At 35.8% G+C, this 19,894-nt stretch overlaps 1 protein-coding gene across 2 annotated transcripts in view; it reads left to right on the top strand.

Annotated features, from left to right (window-relative positions):
* The window catches only part of IFIH1 (interferon induced with helicase C domain 1), a 28,818-nt gene that overhangs the window by 2,767 nt on the left and 6,157 nt on the right, over positions 1-19,894 (top strand). The window contains exons 1-9 of one of the 2 annotated variants that reach the window (XM_040604792.1): positions 710-854; positions 2,111-2,287; positions 7,547-7,627; positions 11,015-11,235; positions 12,083-12,293; positions 15,384-15,601; positions 17,155-17,271; positions 17,758-17,881; positions 17,970-18,206. In XM_040604792.1, coding sequence (XP_040460726.1) covers positions 725-854; positions 2,111-2,287; positions 7,547-7,627; positions 11,015-11,235; positions 12,083-12,293; positions 15,384-15,601; positions 17,155-17,271; positions 17,758-17,881; positions 17,970-18,206 — 1,516 coding nt within the window. In that variant the 5' untranslated portion in view covers positions 710-724. Of the gene's footprint in view, positions 1-709; positions 855-2,110; positions 2,288-7,546; positions 7,628-11,014; positions 11,236-12,082; positions 12,294-15,383; positions 15,602-17,154; positions 17,272-17,757; positions 17,882-17,969; positions 18,207-19,894 lie in introns of those variants that run through there. The other variant, XM_040604791.1, reaches the window with a different exon arrangement.

Raw genomic sequence — 19,894 nt, 5'->3', positions numbered from 1 at the left:
TGTCTAGGGATTTCAAAATCAAGTTATTTAACAGCTTATTCGATAGATTCTTAAACACTAAAAATCCTTATTAAGCAATACCAGAATTACAATAATATGTATGTAGTTGTAGTTAAACTGAATCCTTACCTTCTGTAACCCATTGTTTTTCAATATGGTGTTTTTATAATAATTCATAAAAATATTATGAAGATTAATTTGAACATACAGAACAAACCTTTTCTGGATTTCTTCTTCAACACAGGGATTAGTGTTTCCTTTATAGAATGGTTTACATGTATATGCAGCATTTTAAAGTACGCTCTAGTATGTCTTCTTGGGGATAAGACATTCATAAGTCTCAAAACATTGTATAAAATTTACTATAAATAACAAACTAGTAAAGATATTACTTACAGAAATGAAACTAAATGTGTTACAGGTTTTTGGCAATACTTTTTATGCCTGTACAATGATTATAATACTGTAAAATTATCCCAGTGCTCCCCTGGATTCTAAAATATTAAAAAGGAAGCAGCCCCAAATAACCTATCCTGCATTTTTTACCAGGCTCCACATATGTTTTGTAAGATTTTATAAAGTTTTATAAACTTTATAAAGTTTTTAAACAGATTTCCCATTTAGCAGCTTCAGCCTTCTCACTTGAGGAGCTTACTAGAACTATGTCTCTGTACTTTTAGTTGCTGCATATGGGACAATGCATTAAGATTGTGGTAAGAGTTGCATGAAGATGTCCCTTCCAGACAAGGACAGGAATCAACCTGTCTTCTGCCAGACAGATAAGCAGCTGCCATATTTGAGCATGCAGTTCAAAGGTGATTGCGTGTTCCAGTCTGCAGGACAAGACCAACCAGGTTAGAGCTTCAGAAGATAGTTCTGAGTGAAAGTTGCATGCTGGGAATAGCTCAGCGGTTACTGCCATCTTAATTTTAGTTTTGTGTTGCAGCCTTGTCAGGCTTAAATTCTTGTCTTCATTAATTCGCTATCAGTAAGGTAAACAATAATAAATATTTAGCAATTATACAAATTATTAACATTATTTTAATTTTTTTTCCCAGTTCTTTCAAACTTTGCATTTTTGAATTTTCAGTATAGTGCAGACCATATAGCGTAAATCTTACGTTTAATTCAGTTGTTTGATGCAATACTGAATGAATGCATTTATTCCACAGGTTCTCAGTAATCTTGGGTAATGTAGGCCCTAGAAGAAACTGTGTATGTAAAGCATAAACTGTGTGGCTTTTAGCAGAGGATAAGAAATCTTCCACGTACATAGTCCTGTACATGTGTAGATATGTAAAGTGTTTGTAGCATCCACTGATACAAGGTCATAGACGGAAAACACTAAGAACACGTTCAGTGGGTATCTTGGAAGGAGAATGGAGGTGCTACATTTTGTCGCTCCAGGTTGATCCTCAATGATTTGTTACAGTAAAATATGTTATTATCAGACATTTACACATAGAAATTGTGAACTTTATAATTATTTTTTTAAAAAATAAATCTAACAATTTTTTAAAATTTAATTTCTAATTGCAGAGTAACTGAGTTCCGAATAAGGAAAACCCTGAAATGCAGTCTTATGCAGCTTTTGTAAAAAATGTTTATAATTTATTGAACAGCATTTTTTTGCCTTTGGGGCATGCATAGTTCTGCATGAGTAAAAAAAAAAAAAAAAAAGAATGGAGAAGTCAAAGGGAAATTATTTTCCTATTTGAAGTAAGACAAAGAAGTGGAAGAAGGAAAAATATTTTGTAAAAGCTCTCTTAGCTTTTCTGTTTTATGGGCAAGTTTTGAAGTCCTGCTGTAAGGTACATCTATGTATGAACTTACAGGACTAATGGAACTGAGAAGGTAGGAAATGTGGTCCAGTCCACAAGTTCCATTTTCAGATCTTTACAGTGGCCACAAATATGTGAGATTTATGGCCAACAACTTCCTTAATAAATATTTATAAAAATGTCAAAATTCCAAACTAATGTTTAAGTCAAGACCATATGTTATGCCATTATGTGCATGATGGATACAGGTTAGTTCTATGTTTTCTTTGCTCCACACTAAAAGAAATTGAACGTTTTATAGTGCCTTAGAATTTCTATTTGGTTTTTAGGAAGAGAGAATAGACAAAATGGGATGAAAAGCAGTACAAATGAAGAAACGGAAATTAAAAGCCAACCAGGATATGCTGAAATGGAGAATCTGAAACAGCAAGAAAATACGAATGATAGTTTCAGCAGTGAGAACTGTGTATTGGAAACATCCATTGGAAAGGATTCTGTAGTTTCAGGTATGTCCACTAACTGTTACTTTGTGCTGGTAACAGTTAAACTTTAGTAACTGCAATAACTGAGAAGCTTCAGTAGCTGCAGTAAGAAGGTTCTTGGTGCATTAGCTCCCATCTTGCTCAAAAGTCCAGGAACATATGGTACTGTTGGGGTGACAGGAATAAATGGAAAAAGTAAATCCTAATTTTCTGGAAGCAGTACATTCTGTTTCTTCCTATGAATTACAGCAGTAGCAATTTTAAGGGTCAGATCTACAAATATGTTCAGTTCAAACATTTGTTTAGGACAAGAGTATGTTATCATACTTGAAGCAATTAATCTGAAAGGTAAGTAAGAGCTGGTTCAGAAACCAGTTTGCTAGCACAGTACAGAATGGCTTAGGAGGACATGGCCAAAAAATCTGTAGCACACTATGTGCAGCCTTCACTTAGACATTTTTTCTATCCTGGTTTTAGTGCTGATGTTTTATCTACCATGGGCTACTTGGTTTTCTTATAACTGAGCTACATTAATGGTCTTCCTTTCTTCTAAAATAGCACCTTTTTTGTTTTGGTTTTTTTTGTACATATATTGTACTGTGTGAAGAAATGAGTCCTTTTCAAACATATTTAATATTGTTTATTAAAAATATTAATATTATTGAGCACTTTCCTTCCAACCTGCTCATGGTGGGTTTATACTATCCAATGAAAACATCAGGTTTACATTGACAACTCCTCACAGTGTTGACAAAGTTTAAATCAAGAGGAATGTTTCTGTATCACTGTAACTGCAGCTGTATTAAGTACTTCTTTCTAGAAGACTGGTAATTCTATATTGGAACACATTTTTGGTTTTGGTAAGTCATTTAGATCTGTCCAAGAAGTAATTTTTTTGTTTACTTTAAAGGTTTATATTTACAGAGCATCAAACCTTTGTCACATCGCATGCTCAGAAGTACATTTTTTTAGTACAAATTTTTTGAAATTGTGGCCTGTTGTTCGTATGGATCCACTTACAAACATGCCTTGGGAGTTGATTATAAGCAACAGCAATTACCAGCAACAGTTCCCAGACATAGCTGGGAACCAATGATTCAAACATATGCTACATGATTAAGGAACCATTCATATGTGTTACAAGTTCAGATGTAGCTCAAACAATAGTTACAACTGAGATAAATTCTGCCTGAAATTATTTTAGTGGGCTTACTCAGCCAAAGGAGTAAGACAGCTAAGGCTGCTCTTTTTTTTATCAAACATGAATAAATAAATAAAAAAAAATTGGCTCTGGAAACTGTAGCCTTTCAGTGTGCAACAGTAGTAGCCTATTTCTCATTTAGCATGGTATTAACAGCATATCACAGTGTTTTGTAGCAAGTAGTGAACTATTAACTACAGCAAAAACATCAACTTGGTTTTCCTGGATTAGAACATAATTTGTTAGTATAAAGAAGAGGTGCCAAATATTTGATGATGATTCAGAATGGACCAGACTGAGTTATCCTCATTCTTACTTAGGATCCGTTCAGGACAAGGCTAAGGCTCTTAATTGTAGCCTCACTGATTTTCATTGCTGATCTGTTAGCCTGGTCTTTTACCTGACTCTTGTCAAGTTGAGGGTTACAGATAACTAGATCTATTAACTAGCCTGGCACAAGCTAATTCTAGCCTGAAAACTATGGTCTCCTCAGCACTGAACTATACTGAAATTAATAGACAGTGGGTCTTAGCAGTTTGTGCAGTTGGGTGGACCTGTTCAGTGAAATGGTGGTGAGGGTGTACATACTACACGAGTTCTGGCAGTTTGGTTCAGATTGACTTCAATCTGATGTGGACTGTATGCCTGCAAGTGGCTGGAGCACATCTCTTTTGGTTTCAGCTGACAGGAGCTCATTTCTTCGGATCAGAACCAGCTCTGTGATACGAGCCAAAGTGGGGACAATTGACATTCACTGTAAACATGCACTTCCAAGCTGGAACTAAAACAAGCAGTGTAGATGCAACGTAGCAAGGGCTGCCAGGAGACAGTGCTGTATGAATATGGCTGTAGGGGAACTGGCTCACATTCAGCTCTCTTGAAGTGCAATAAGCTTTGACCTCTATGGACTTGTACGTACAGACTTAACTGTGCTCAATCAAGTCTTTTTCCATTTCCACCCTTTCTCATGGTCTCGTAAGACTGTATTTATAGACCAAGCAGCTGAAAATACAACCGGAGTCCAGATTCTACTTCCAAGTAGGCTGGGAACCCACCTAATTTGCAATTTGATGCTGTCAAGTGTTGCCAGTTTTGCAGTACACTGCCACCATTCCTCATGTACGTATTCTCATGTATTGAGAAGGACAGATTTCAAGAAGAAAGAAGCTTTTATCAAGTCACTTGAAATTACTGAAATTTGCGTTGTATGTAAAGCCTCATCTGACCCTTTTGCGGGAGTAGCTGAGATGGAGCCAGAAGGTATGAGGGCAACAGGGTCATAAGAGAAAGTAGAAATAGATCATTTGACCTAAGAGAAAGCTAGAGAGAAATTGTATATGCAAAACCACAGATAGTAAAATGCACACACAAAAAACAACACAAATGCAGTGAGTCAAGGTCAGAAGTAAAACACTTGGGTTAAGGCTACAGTTACCTGTATAAACAACAATTTAAATAAATAGCAGCTCTGTTTTTCAAGGACTGTTTCTAAAAAAAGGTTGATTGGAACAAATAATTACACTGTAATTAACTGAAGATTTTAATAATTTCTCACAAAATGTCCCTTAAAACTTCAGTTTATAAAAACTGCCCATTAATGTGAAAGTAGGACCAGTTTAATAGCCTGTTTATATTTTGGTCCTTCATTTATATTTTCTGATGTTTGAAACTTATTCTATGACATAATGTAGCACAGGACAGGAGAGGAAGACTTTTTTCGTTAATATTGCATAGATCCTTTTCTTTTTCCATTGCATGCCATTATTAGTGCAAAGTGAAAATCTTTCTGTGGAATATGATGTGTTACAATGTGCAAGTAGCACTGTAAGGGAAGACTAGTAAAAGTGGTGAAAACAGCTGTTAGAATATAGATTTGTTTGCTTTCATTGTTTTGGAAAGGCTTACTGTTGTTGGGGTTTTTTGAATTTTATTTTTAAATAATGCAAGAAAGTTGCCACAGTTGAAAAAGGAGAATATCACTCCATTCACCTTTCATTTGCAAGATGAGGACTTTGCATTTCACTTTGCCACTGTCGTTTTCTGTTGAGAGGTTATTGTGTAATGCGTGCTGAACACTGTAATTCAGATAATTATGTACAAAACACTTTGTGAATGCATATTCTCTACTGCATATACATCTTTCAGTAGGTCATTTTAGATGGGAGAACACATGGAATAGATACATAGAATTTTAATTTTGTCCTCTCTTTCCTACCTGCATGGATTCCTAGAGAGTGAAAACAAGAGATAGCAGTGTCGTCTTTGTAGCTGGGATTCCCACTAATGCTGCTTCATAGTTTGCTGCAGGTCTTTCAACAGGTATTATAACTGGTGGAGCCTTCTTTTTTCAGGACAATGCTGTCTTTTAATGTGATAATAAATGTATGCTATTATGTAATAATAGGGGCATTTTATATTAATCAGGTTTCTGCTGTGAATATATGTTTTTAAGTGTCTTTCTGTTGATTGCATTGATTTCTAGGAGTCTAGGCTTTTAATTCAGGTGCTTTAAGTCTTTAATGCCCTTGCCCATTATAATACTCCTATGGATGGTGGTGATTCATAGTTGGATCAGATTCTGAGGTCTGAATGAAATAAATGATGAAAACTGTAGGACAGCAAGACAGATGTTTGCATCACTTCTCATGGTTATGTTAGAAAAACTGAAAATAAAGACTTAAACAAATACCTGACTCCTAGTGGTAGCTTCACCCCAAAGGTAGCTTCTTTTCAGTTGTCTGTATTATACTTGTTCTGTGAAATAGCTGGTTTGTTTCTGTTATTCATTCATGTTTCAAGGAGAGCAAAACTTGCATAAAGGAAAGTCAAAGCTTCATATTTTCACTGAATGCAGACTATGTTTAATATTCACCTCATTTACCAGAATTTTGTTATGTATATTTCAGGAGTACCATTCTAAGACACAGTAACTCCCATTCGGTTCTAAACTCTCGTTCACAGCATCTGTTCTGCTATATGAATTATTTATTAGGGACAATACAGATATGAGCCATAATGGGATATTCACTGGAAATAACTATGAAAAACTTAATAGGACACAAGTTCATGACATAATTAAGAGAAATCTTATAGCATACAAGTTCACTAGCTAATTAAGCAAGGCATAGGTCAATGCCATTGTTCTGACGGATTTCTTAAACATACTATGAGCTCAGTTGCAGAGTGCTGCAGGTAATCTGAAAATTCAGGATGAGGCTGTTTGCAGCAGATTTTTTTCAGATTAGCTGTGTATCTCTTTAGATATTAAAAGTACTATGTTTTGGAAAATACAGCTATATGAATTACACTTCTGACTGAAAAAAGTTAGCGTAATACACTGATTGCCCAGCAGAGGGAGAGCTTAACATTAGAATGTCTACAGTAAACTTGCCAGGTTTCTGTGGCAGTGTCCAAGTCTTCTATTGGGTGTAATGGTTTTGTCTGTCTCGCTTTTACTTGCATAATTTGGAAGATTGAATAATTCACCTCTACTTTTATTTACCCAGGAACCACGATTTACTCTTTTCATGTTACGTGGAAAAAGCCATAAAAAACCCCCAAACAAACAAATCATAGTTCTGGTTTTGATTTCCTCCTACTACAGATACAACTCACGTGGCTTACAGGGAGTGAGAGAATGTCTTCAGTTTGCCAGCAGTGCAGTATATCCAGTAAACTAACATGTTTTTCTTTCTTTTGACTCTTCACCCCTCTGAAAAGATACAGTAAAATATGACTAGAGGGGATCATGCAGGCAGTCATGTTTGGACCCTTGCTTTCAAGCAAACAGAATGTAGATGCCTGAACAGAAAATCATGACCCACATTGCCTTACCTCTGTTATGTTTGGGGGTTTTGTCTTCCACTTCATATTTTCTTCCATTAAAAAATGAATTTTATTGTTTGTAGTTTTTTCTTTACCTAAGAAAAAGTTTAATAAAGGAAATAATACCTCAGCTATCCCTGCCAGACATTTCTCTAGTTTATTTTAACAACTTTGGGAGAGAGCAAACAGTATGCTTTTGCAATTTATATTTGTATAGCAAATATACTACACTGCCTTTGTTTGTGTTTTTGGTTTAGAGTCCGATGTCTCCATAGGAGATGGAAGGTTCGGTAACTTGCATGAAAACCTGGGACAGAGCTGTACAACCAGTGATTCAGGTACGTTTCCCTTCTGTTACTTAGTAATTGCAAAATAAGCCCTGGAGGGTAAGTACTCTGTGAATGGGCTAAAACAAAGAGTTCACAGTATTTAGATGCCAGACTTCCTCTTATTTTGTCAGAAAACCGATGCTATTTTTATGGGCCTGGACTTAAGCCCCTGCCCCAAAAGATGTGATTTACTGAGATTGTCTGAACAGGTCTCTAGACATCATCATCATACAAAATGGTCAGTGACGCAGAATGGTAGAATCACATAGGCTGGAAGGGGCTTCCAGAAGTCATCCAGTGCAGTCACCTGTGCAGGTATTGATAATGCTGCCACATACATGTGCTTCTTGTTCTCAGAGAGGAGCTAGTTTGTGCCTGGCCCCTGCATAGGGTGACAGTGAACAGGACATGCTTTAGAGGCATTAAAGGGTGAGGAAAAGCATTTCCAGGGTACTTGCAGAACAGTAATGAAGGTCCACTTTGGACCTAAGTAATTGAGTAGCCCTGTTTTCAAAAACAACCTAATCAATGGAGGTTACTACCTCCATTTGCAAATCTCACATTTATACATATGTGCAAGTTCTAAACAAAGTTTTAAAATAAATATCAGATTGTATTTACATAATACTTTGCAGACAGGTATGAACTTCCTATGTATATACTCTGAGCCCAATTAAACACTGCTCTTGTAAAAGACATCCCCTTTTTCTTTTTTTCCTTCTTTTTTTTAAACTTAGACCTGAGGCAGAACAAATTTGGAGCTATCCATTATGGTGGACAGTCTGTGTTTGCCTACACAGAATTCAAGAGGAACTATTTACCTTTTGGAATCTAGCCTTTATAAAATTTGTGCTGGGACTGTGTCTTGTACAAGGGCTAGAAACAACAATATGGGTACCTTTCAGGCCAGCTCTGCCTAATAAAGCTAATGTTAGATCAGTAAAGTCAATGTAAATGTTATATATGATATGCCTGCAATGTGTTTACTATAAATGCTTTTAAATTAGTTTCAAGCTTTTCAAATATTGAAATCCATGTGTTTTGTAAATACACAGAAAATTCAGGGTATCTGAGATATAAGTTGCTACCCTGTAGCTAGGATTTTAGTCTGTGTGTTGTTAACTCTGAAGAATTTACTTTATACTTCTGCATCAACTGAAGTGACTCATCAGTCACATTGTATTTTTTTCTTACTGTGGCATGTTAAATGTCTGGGCACAGAAACTTCTCTGTTTTGTGGACAGTCATACTGCATCAGTTGGTACAGGCTGGTGGTATGTGGCAGCACATATATATGTATGGCTTGATCATTTAAGATTCCTGAAAAATCTCCTGTTAAGTAAATTGGGCATTGGCTATGTCCAGTGTCCAGCAGAAAAAAAAAAAATACCTACAGAAGAATGCAGAATAGATTTTTTTTTTCCCCAGAGTTTACTTGCCCTATGTTATGTTTACATGTGGGCTTTAAAAACAACTAGTTAAAATGTTGCAAAAAAAAAAATCCATGCTTTTTAATCGTGCCTAGTAACCTCAGTGAGAGAAACTATAAGGAAAAAAAAGAAGGAGATACAGATGGACTTTGTGATATTTATGGATTTTATAATTTGAAATTTTGCAGTAAGGCTGTTGTATTAACAGAGATGTTTGGATGGCATCTTAATGCACCAACATGATTCAGATTTTGATGCAAAGTATCATGTGGATTTAGTCGCAGCTTTTTGTGCAAGGATCATTTTACATTTAAGAAAAATCGTGGAAGTAGGACAATAGAATAATTATCATGTTTCTTTTAGCCCAGAGCAGCATTTCATGTGAGCCTTATACAAAGGCAGACAACTTCCCTGAAGTTACACTGTGCACAATGAAAATTCTTTAATGGAATCGTACCCTATGAAAAGATTCCTGTATTAGCCATTTTCTAAACAGGGGCTGAGGAAGCTAGGAGAGAGCCAAGTTAAATATTTTTCAGGCCTGGACAGTTAATTGAGGATGTTAAGGAACTGAAATTTAACCAAACAGATGGGTGATAAAGTGCTAGCTTCGATATGAGTGAACCATTGAATTTAGCCAACCAGAAAGCAAACAGTGTTCTTCCTCAGAAGAGAGTAGTAGAAGTCAGATAAGTAACAGCAAGTACTCTCTGGTGTGAATTTCCCTGTGTTCCAGGTAGTAGTACTGCACTCACATTAAAAGGCAAAACAAGCAAAAAACACTTAAGAATGGCATTCAGAGGTTTCCATCAGCAGTATTTTACCAAGCTTCATTAATTTTTGTTAGTTTAATTTTATTTAATGGAATCAGGGACACTAGAAAAATACACTTATTTTGTGTGTAATGCATCAGTGATAATAAAATCCTCATGATTCTTCATTTAATGATATAATCAGGAAATAAAACTTTAGGGTTTTTTCCCCTCATTTTTAGTCTAGTACAATGAATTTGTGCCTTTTCTTCACTGAAGATAGTTAAATGCTTGGAGGGTGATTTAAACATACCTGTAGGGGGAAAAAAACAAGCCCAAACCTCCACTGAAATAAATCCTTCTGATTATTAATATATATAATTTCTGACTTCCTAATTATATGTAAGCTCAAGAGACTTGATATGCTTTTCTTTCTGTCTGAAACAATACAACAGCGTTTTTCCACTTTTAAAAAGACTTTTGAAAGTTGGTGTTTCACCTGTGAGCCATAAATCTGAACTCTGTGCCATTGCATTTTATATGATAGATGGAAGGTTTTGGCCTTCAGGTGGCAAATGTATATGGCTTTTTAGTGAACAGCTCAATTGCATTATGTATGAGTCAGTCTGGAAGCAGCGCAATCTACCATGAATAGGTGTGATGCACTCTGCAGTTAGCTCTATCTTGTATGGGCAATTGAATTTTCTTATCTATTTGATCTTTATACTTTATAACTCCCTTCATCATTTTTTAAGTGGTCCCTATCTCTTTTTCTTTCTATGGCTCCATTCTTTTTTTCATCCTCTGGGAAGTATTTAAAAAGGTAGCTCACTTGCAACCAAATAAATTTCGGTACTGATGAAGGAGAACGTCACATAAGATTGGCTAGATTATAAATACTGCAGCTCTGAACACAACCTTCAGTGCAACTGAACTGTATCATTTGAATTCATACATAATAATAGCCATGCTTCACGATGGGTGAAGGCATACTGTGGCTTATTCCACCTACCCTAGTTGGTGACTGGATGTAAGCAGTTCTGATCCAGAGTTGCACAGGTCCACAGAGCAGCATTGCCTATGCTAATATGCCCTGTTCCTATTTATTCAGAAGATGCTTCTGACAGTAAATTAGTGGTTTTCCCTTTGACATTTGTTCAGTATTCTGACGTTTTATGGCTCCTGTTTGATACTTACATTTCTTTGTATCTTAGATGAAGATGAAATGGAGAGCAGAGCTTCACCTGAGCCAGAAATGATCCTGAGAGATTACCAGATGGAAGTTGCAAAGCCAGCACTGAATGGGGAGAATATTATAATATGTCTCCCTACAGGCAGTGGTAAAACCAGAGTGGCTGTTTACATTACCAAAGATCACTTGGATAAGAAGAAAAGAGCATCAGAGCTTGGAAAAGTTATAGTACTTGTTAATAAGGTATGTTGGTCCATTTATTAAAAAACGGTATTTTTCAAACGTCATGCACTGTTGATATAGAACTTGTAAAATGAATATGAACACATTTCTCAGCTCCTCCAGATGTAGCTGTGTTTAAAGGCTTACAACTCTAGATGTCATCTCCGCTGCACCATCATCATGGTGCAAGCATGAATGATTTTATTTTACGTAGTGGAAGTGCAAATTTAGATGTGCCCTAATAAATACATTATTGAAAAAAGTACAATTTCATGTTAGAATGAAGAGAACTGAAATCATATTTTAAATAAAACTATTTTTCATATTCCGTGTTTGTATTTGGTAATGAAGGCCACCTAATGAGTCTTACAGTAGTTAGGAAATATTCTGACAGATTTTCTGATAATAGCTGCAATTTTTACAGTTAAATTTAGGACATGTAATCTTCTATTGTAATATTAAAATACAGAAATTTAAGAATTTTATTAAAAAAATAAGATACCCGTATCATCTAATACAAATAAAATTGTTAGCATGTTATAAGCTCAGTTAAAGAGCCAGAGCATGCATGGTTTCTTCCTTTTTTTCTAAGGCACAGTTAAGTCCAAGTTCTTGGGCAGAAAGGTTTTGCAGGAGCGGTTGGAAGGGAGGGGTTGGTTCGGGGACTTCTCGTGCTTGGTTTTGTTTTTTGTGTTTGGTGGGGGTGGTTTTTTAATCTTAGCCTGCAGTGAATAAGGGGATTTTTGCTTTTTTAAAAAGGCATATTTTGCAAAGATTTATGTTCACCTAGCAGCATTTCGGGCAAATAGGCATGTATTTTTAATCCTATGTATGCTCTGGTTTAAATTCTTTGGAAACTTTTATTCAGGTACCATTGGTAGAACAGCATTTACGAAAGGAGTTTAATCCATTCCTGAAGCGTTGGTATCAGGTTATTGGTTTAAGTGGTGATTCTCAACTGAAAATCTCATTTCCTGAAGTTGTCAGAAGGAATGATGTCATCATCAGTACAGCACAGATCCTTGAGAATTCACTGTTAAATGCAGCTGAAGAAGATGAAGAAGGTGTTCACTTATCAGGCAAGCTTTTAATTTTGAAATTTTTACAGAAGGGCCAAAATTATGTCTCTTTTCTGGAAAACTGCAGAGTAAAATGTGCCACGTTCGGTAGTTAATGTTTTTTCAATAGACTGGTTTTATAAATGCAAGCTGAGAGTCAAAACCAGATCTTAGTTAATGAGCATGCAATTTTTTCAAGCCAAATTAAGCTCTAACAGTTCATTTGTACTAAATATTTGTTATGCTTCCTATTTTATCTAGTTCAAGCACAACTTCATTCAAATGCAGCTGTACTGGTTCCATTTCCAAGCTTGGTGCAGCATTAAGTTATATTACACAGAAGCCATAAACAGGTTGAGAAAAAAAAAATTATGAAAACTCAAATGTAGTTGGGAGTTTATGAAATACAATGGAACACAAGATAAAAGCCAGTCTGTTATATAAGTTTTATTCTTCAAACTCTTATAGGTAACCATTCTCTCTGTACGTTAGCAAAATTATAACTGCCTCTCTGAGTTTGGCAGATATCATGGTCTCCTACAACAGATGAAGGAAGTTGAAGAAAACAAAAGATACAAGATGAGATGAGGTAAAATTGTTTGCCCAGAACAATAGTGGCTAGTATCTTATGGGATCAGAAAGGAAAAGGTGTTACCTGCCGGTGATGTACAAGTAACGGAACAGCTCATGACTTCAGCTCCAAGATTTGGGCTGCAGTGACCCTTCTTTGTGAGATGTTAACTTCTCCCTCTACCTGCATGCAGTTAACTCTTTTTCAGATGGGGTAGGATGTAGCTGAGGAGAGAACTATGATATTCAAAATAAGGGATCTGAGATAAAGGAGTACTTGTCTAGGTATTACAAAGACAGCAGAAAAAACTGAGGGGTCAGTGTGTCTTACCAGTGTGTAGTGCTGACTGGAGTATTGCTTGATGTAAACTAACTCCTGCAGAGTCACTTGGGTACCTCAGAATTGTCTCCCCTCCTTCAGAATTGCCTTTTTATTAACCTAGGCAGAGCACCAGAGATTTTCTTGTACTTATTTCCTTTCCACTGCACCAAAGTTAATAAAGCTTACTGAATCATTTGGGAATGCCTTATAGAGGCACCTGAACATTTCTATAGGAACTGCTGACCTGATTAGAATTGGGCTGAGTCCCAATCATCTTGTGTAATGAAGTGTTTTTTTCAATGGCTTTCACACCTTGCAAAGTTTCCTTCATAAAGAGCTGTATTTTTTCCAGAACTGAGGTGGGCCTGCAAACAGGGCTGTGTCTCCTTGCTATTACACCTGTGCTAGTAAGCTCAGCTGGACCAAAGCCAAGCAAGCCTGAACAGAACCAGTTCCATCTTTTATGGCTATAACTATGTTAACTCACAACCTATATAAACCCTCCAAATTACTTAGAAGTCTTTTATTCCTAATATCTGTTCATAGTTTTTTCATGTTTCCACAGAGGTTTGCATTACACGTAACATGGAATTCCAACCTCAGAGCTGGAAGTCCCCTCTCTTAATTGCATTTTACCAAGTGTTTAGCCTCTTCACCAAGGGCTGAAGTCACTGTTTGGACTTTCTAAAAGCTGTGTATCACTTCTTAGTAGAAGCACATCTCTTCTGGTGGGTTAGGTTCTTCCTGAGTAATGATAGGAATATACATTACAGAGTTGATGGTCAAAATCAAAGGGAGTAGTTTCATGTTGGCAATATAACTGAGAAACTGCCAGCACTGCTTCTGAAGTCTTGCAATATGTAGAAAACTTAGAAATAAATAGAAATTTAGGCTTGAAACCACATCACTCCGGTCCAAACTGGCTTCCTGAACCCCTTGGGTAAAGACAGTCACATTTCCCCGGTGACATAGAGCACTAGTTTGCTTTCCTACTGGTAGTCTTTTCTTTAGCTTTTAAATAAAATTTCCCTTGTTCAGTCTCCGCCTTTTCTTAGGTTCTTGAAAGATTAAGTTATGTGGTATTTTCTCCAGATGAAAGGCCAACTGAGCATGTTCTAGCTCTCTGTTAGTTTCCAACTTCTGCTGCCAGTTGTTGCAAACTCATTTGTAGTGATGCAACAATTTAAGCACACTAACGTGTAAACAAGACCATGGAAATTGTCCAAATTAAAAAAAGAAAGAAAGAAAAAAGTTTAACCCTGATCATTTCAGTGATCTGCTTTATAGTAATTTCCACAAACATTTGCTGACTTGTAGAAAACAATGTCAAATTAGATAGTTACTGGGCAGCTACAGGAAGAATAGGAGCTCCATAAACCAGTTTTGCTGTTAGAGAAACAAAGACATGTTCATGAGTCTTTCAAATCAGAACCTTGAAATATATGTCATGGGCTGCATATGCAGATAGATTAAAGAGTTGTTTTCTATGTTGGTAAGAAATATAAAACAAACAAAAAAATCCTAATTTTCCTTATCATATTGTACTTCACTTGTTGCATGTAAATATGATCTGACTGAAAAACACATAATACCTGTCTGAATCTTCATCAGTTTCCTCTGCTACAAGAGATGTTTGGTGTGCTCCCACCATCTGTTTAGTCTTTCCAGTGACGCATCCATAAAGTAATATAAATCTTTTAATTGGATGGGAATAGAGAGGAAATCTCTGTGTTGCTATAAAATGGAAGCATGTTTTGATCAGGACAGGCCTTTTTAGAGTATCAGAATGGCTTCTAACATGTTCTGTTTCTCATAAACAAACAGTATGCAGTTTGATAGATACAATTGTGGATATAGAAGATAGAATTGAGTTAGTATGGTATGTTCTTACCACTGGTTATTAAAAATCTCTGACGTTCTTTATACCATCAAACTGGTTTTGCAAAAATAGAAAAACTTTTTACATTATGAGAAATGTAAAACTACTTGACACATCAGGACTGCAGCAAAGATTCCAAAGTCCATTAAATATATACAGCTTCCATCCACGCCTTCCTCCAGCACTACAAATTTCCTAACACATTAGGGATCAAACTGATGCATTCTCTTCAACAGTCACCTCACCTGTGAGAAGATTTAGTCACACAAATTCTACATTTGAAAGAAAATTAATAATAATAGGGGTTTGTTGTTTGTTGTTTTTTTTTTTTTGTCCCCAGATTTTTCACTCATCATTATTGATGAGTGTCATCATACTCAAAAGGAGGGTGTCTACAACAATATAATGCGGCGTTACTTAAAAGAAAAGATGAAGAACAGGAAGCTGGCAAAAGAAAACAAACCACTGATCCCACAGCCTCAGATTCTGGGACTTACAGCCTCACCTGGTGTAGGAGGTGCAACATCCTACTCAAAAGCTGAAGAGCATATTCTGAAAGTAAATAGCCTGCACACTTACAAACCATCAAAGGGATATTTTCTTCTTCGTCTAAAACCTTTGAAGTCAGTGTTAGGCTCCAAATGTATAATCTGATTTCTTTTTTTCATGTGTACATGGTTGTTCAGCTCACAACCCATTCAGCAAATTGACCCACTACAAATGAATGGAAAACCATGTACAAATAAAAATTACTTCATAGGGGAATAGGGTTACTAAAAGCGAAGTAAAAAGATTGCCTCACTTGAAAAAAAGTCTCAAGTTAAGATCAGAGGCAAGAAATCCACAAGCGTGAGGTTTTACAGTTAATAAAAATCTTATTTTTCCATTGATTAATTAGAATTACTGTGTATTCCTAAATCTTAGAGAGATCATGGTATTTTATATCTCTATTTATAGAGTGACTAAGCTGGGCTTTTGTTTAGAACCAAGAAAATGAAAAACAAAGTTGAATACTTAAGCAGAAACCACTTGTGAGGTACAGGTAGCAAACAAATGTTTTTCTTTACAGCAGTTAGAGTTGCTTGTTAAGAGGGGAATATTCTGTAGTTGCTTAAACACCTGACTGGAGATAATTGGTTAAATTCTATACTTAAAGAAACTTTATTTTACTTGAAATTCAGTGGATTTTTGTTAGTAATACAAAAGTAGATTTTAGCCAAATACTCTGGTGAAAACTCATAACTAGCAAATAGGACAAGAACAGAATGTGATATTGAATATTGAGGCCTGCAAGAAGCTTTTATGCTGTGTGGAGGTAGATACAATTGCGAGGTATTTTGAGAGAAAAACTTTCTGGCAATGGGAAAAGCAGAGAATTCTTTTTCATCAGCTCTGAAATCTTAATGATAGAGTGCTGGGGTTTTATCTAAAGAAGTGTAATCCAAATATGCAAGCTCAAATAGGTAACTACTGCTGAAGACATTAGAAGGGTTTCCTACTAGACTTCCTTTCCTGTTTTTTCTGCTCATAAAAATCTTAAGGTTTCTGCTTATTACTTTAAACTTACTGAACAGAAACATACATATTTTCTTCTCAGAGGACATCAAAAGCAGAAAAGGTCAGTTCAGTTGCGCAGGTAGCACAGATTTTTTTTCAATCTGTTCTTGTTCCAAGAAAGATAATTTCAAATTATTTTCTACTCATGACCAGCTCTTACTTTTATAATTAATCCCTAACTTTTATTTTCTTTTTTTTTTCTATTTCACTGGGGGAGTTTGTTCATTTGTTTTGTGCTCCAAAATCTACTCTTCCAAAGTATCGATGGTGTATTTTTCTATCCAAAATACCTGTTTTGCACCCTGATTTACCTGATTTTTCCCTGTGTGCAAGGATCGCTTCTGGTCTAAAAAGTAACTTGTTCAGCTTATCTCACATGCCTTTCAAAGACTTGGCCTTTCTTATACTGATAGTGTTTGTATCCAATTTTGTAGAAAGAAAATAAAGTTATATAAAAGCCAATACCTAAATGAGAAGCTCTGTTGCATTAATTCAGTTTTCATGTAGAGTAAGTCATTAAATGTTAAAAGAAATAACGTTTTGTTTTTTCCCAGATCTGTGCCAACCTTGATGCATGCAGAATCATGACTGTTGAAGAGCATGTCTCCCAGTTGAAGAATCAGGTGAAGGAACCATATAAGAAGACTGTGATTGCAGATGACAAAAGAAGGGTATGTTTTTTCAAACAAATCAGTGTTAAAAATTATATTGCCCTTCAAAAGTGTGTTGTATGGTATCAAAAACTTTTGGCTAATGCTCTTTTTCTGTAGATTTATGGTGATCTGTAGTGCTAATTTGATCATGTGGTTTTTATCTGCTGCTTTTCTCTGTATGGAAAAATATCAGTAAAGTCGAATAGCACTAAATTTTTACTTATGTGAGTATAATTTTGAGGTAACTTGTCAAAAGACCTTCTGAACCATAGTTGAAATGTCTGTATTGGAGTGACATTATATTCACTAAAAAATGTTACTTCACAGTGTAATTTTTGTAATATTCTGAACTATTTAATTTCCATAACTCTAAACTCACTTAATGACCTTACTTCTTTTTTTTATTATTTAAAGTTTAATGCTTTAAAAAATTACTCAGTGTGGTACTAGCCAGTGTTTTTTTGTTGCCAGAAGATGCTTACTTACTTTGATAATCATTTCTAGGATCCATTTAGAGAGAGAATTACTGAGATCATGACAGACATTCAAAACTATTGCCAGCTCTATCCAAAATCTGAGTTTGGAACTCAGCCATATGAACAGTGGGTGGTTAGAGAAGAGAAAAAAGGTAACTGCACAGCAAAAATATCCAACTTTGGATTTCTTTGGGTCATTCTATATACAGGCATAATTTTGCATCTTTTGTTCACTTTTAGCTGCAAAAGAAGAAAAACGTAAGGAGCGTGTCTGTGCAGAGCACTTGAAGAAATACAATGATGCTCTCCAGATAAATGACACTATCCGAATGGTAGATGCGTACAATCATCTAAATAACTTTTATAAGGAGGAGAAAAGTAAGAAGACAGTAAGGAGCGATGATGATGATGATGATGATGAACCAGCAGTATCAAAACAGGATGAAACAGATGAATTTCTAATAGGTTTATTTCATGGTAAGTTTGAAATCCATTATGGTATTTAATATTTGAAATCCATAGATGATGCACTAATGTGATTTGTGGGCCCATTAATTATTACATCCTCAAGATTGCTGTGTTGTTTATTATAAAAGTATCTGGATGTCCCAGTTCATACAGGATGGAATATGTTAATAATAATAACATCATAGTGTGATCATGTCCCAACATGTAGTAGTTCTTAAGCTTTGGCCCAGCAGCACTTTCTTTTTGCTGATAGTTTCTCTGCTTTTCTCCAATGAAGTGTCCCTGAGGACACTCTGATAGATAAATAGAATGTGTCTTCCAGTAGACACTCTTCAGGGGCAAAAAGTTGAGCAAATGGAATACAAAAGTAATGAAATTATGGGGGTTTAACCAACCCTTTCTACCAGTTTGTTCGTCTATATACTAAGAGATGGAAGTGATGACCCTAAGTCAGTTTCAGGTAAAGACTGATTAGTGAGAGATTTAAACAGAGGATTAAATTGCAAAGACCAAAGTTATTTGCCTTTTTTTCATATCATTCACCTTGGGACTAGGATTCATTCAGTCCTTGACACACTAATCTTTTTCCTCTTTTTTTTTTTTCCCTTGCTGCCTTTACAATGACTAATTTGTTTGCATTGTCTACAGCTCCTGGGCAATGCAAAAGAAATTAGATTTTACTGCAGCATGTCCGTACTTAGAATGCCATCATTAAGAAATTCAGGAAATGTAAAAAAAAAAACTTTTAGAAAAATAGATTAGGTTAGTTAATGTCATTGTGGTTTTTAATGACTCTTCATACCTGTCTTTATGCCCCCTTATTTAGAATTTCAGTGTTGAGCTGTTGCTGAAAACCAAAATGTTAAACTAACTAAAAACCAAAATGAGTTGTCTAGATTGCTTTCTTTTCCACAGGTAAATGCAGTTCAAAGAACCTGATCGTGAAAAAGAAATTATATTCCAATTTGTTTTATTTTTACCACTGAAGGTGCCAGGAATTTGTAACTTCACTTCCCAGCTTTTAAAAGTGGAGTTCATCTTTGAGTGATAAACTCACTGCAGCCCTTAGTGTGGGTTTAACTAAGGGGGAAAATTGCGGGAGTTTATTACATCTACATATACATTTTTTTATGTATTTGTATATGTTTGATTACATTCTAATGTGACTGTAGTCAGAAAGCCACTGCCTAAGGCAGGGGTCCTCAAACTACGGCCCGCGGGCCAGATACGGCCCCCCAGGGTCCTCAATTCGGCCCCTAAGTGGTTTAGTAGTTTGTGATACATTGACTACCATTGCACTGGACAAGGTGCCGTGCAATAATCTGCACAGAGTGATGAGATCGGACTATAATATCTTAACATACAAGGCCCCCACCTTGAAGGGTTACTGTATTTGCATGATCATCTGTCAATGACATAGGCTTTTAAAATTAGAAGTTTTGTAAAAAAAATAAAAAAATAAAGCATGTGAGGAATCCTCCCTGGTCATGGTCAATAGAGCCTGTTGAAGAGAGTCATTCATTTAACATTTTGCTGAGTGTATTTAAATGTCTTTAAAAGCTGCAGTGCCAATAACAATGCACCCATTCTGGTGTCTATCACATTGCATGTTTCTAGTGAGGATTCCCACTTCACTGAATGTCCCAAGGTCAATTTTTGTCTAAACTTACAAAAACATCAGCTCCGAGAGCAGTGCG

The sequence above is a fragment of the Falco naumanni genome, chromosome 8, assembly GCF_017639655.2.
Source record: "Falco naumanni isolate bFalNau1 chromosome 8, bFalNau1.pat, whole genome shotgun sequence".
In the NCBI taxonomy this organism is placed as follows: domain Eukaryota; kingdom Metazoa; phylum Chordata; class Aves; order Falconiformes; family Falconidae; genus Falco; species Falco naumanni.
The sequence above is the reverse complement of the archived record's forward strand: the minus strand, read 5'-3'. Positions and strand labels throughout refer to the sequence as shown.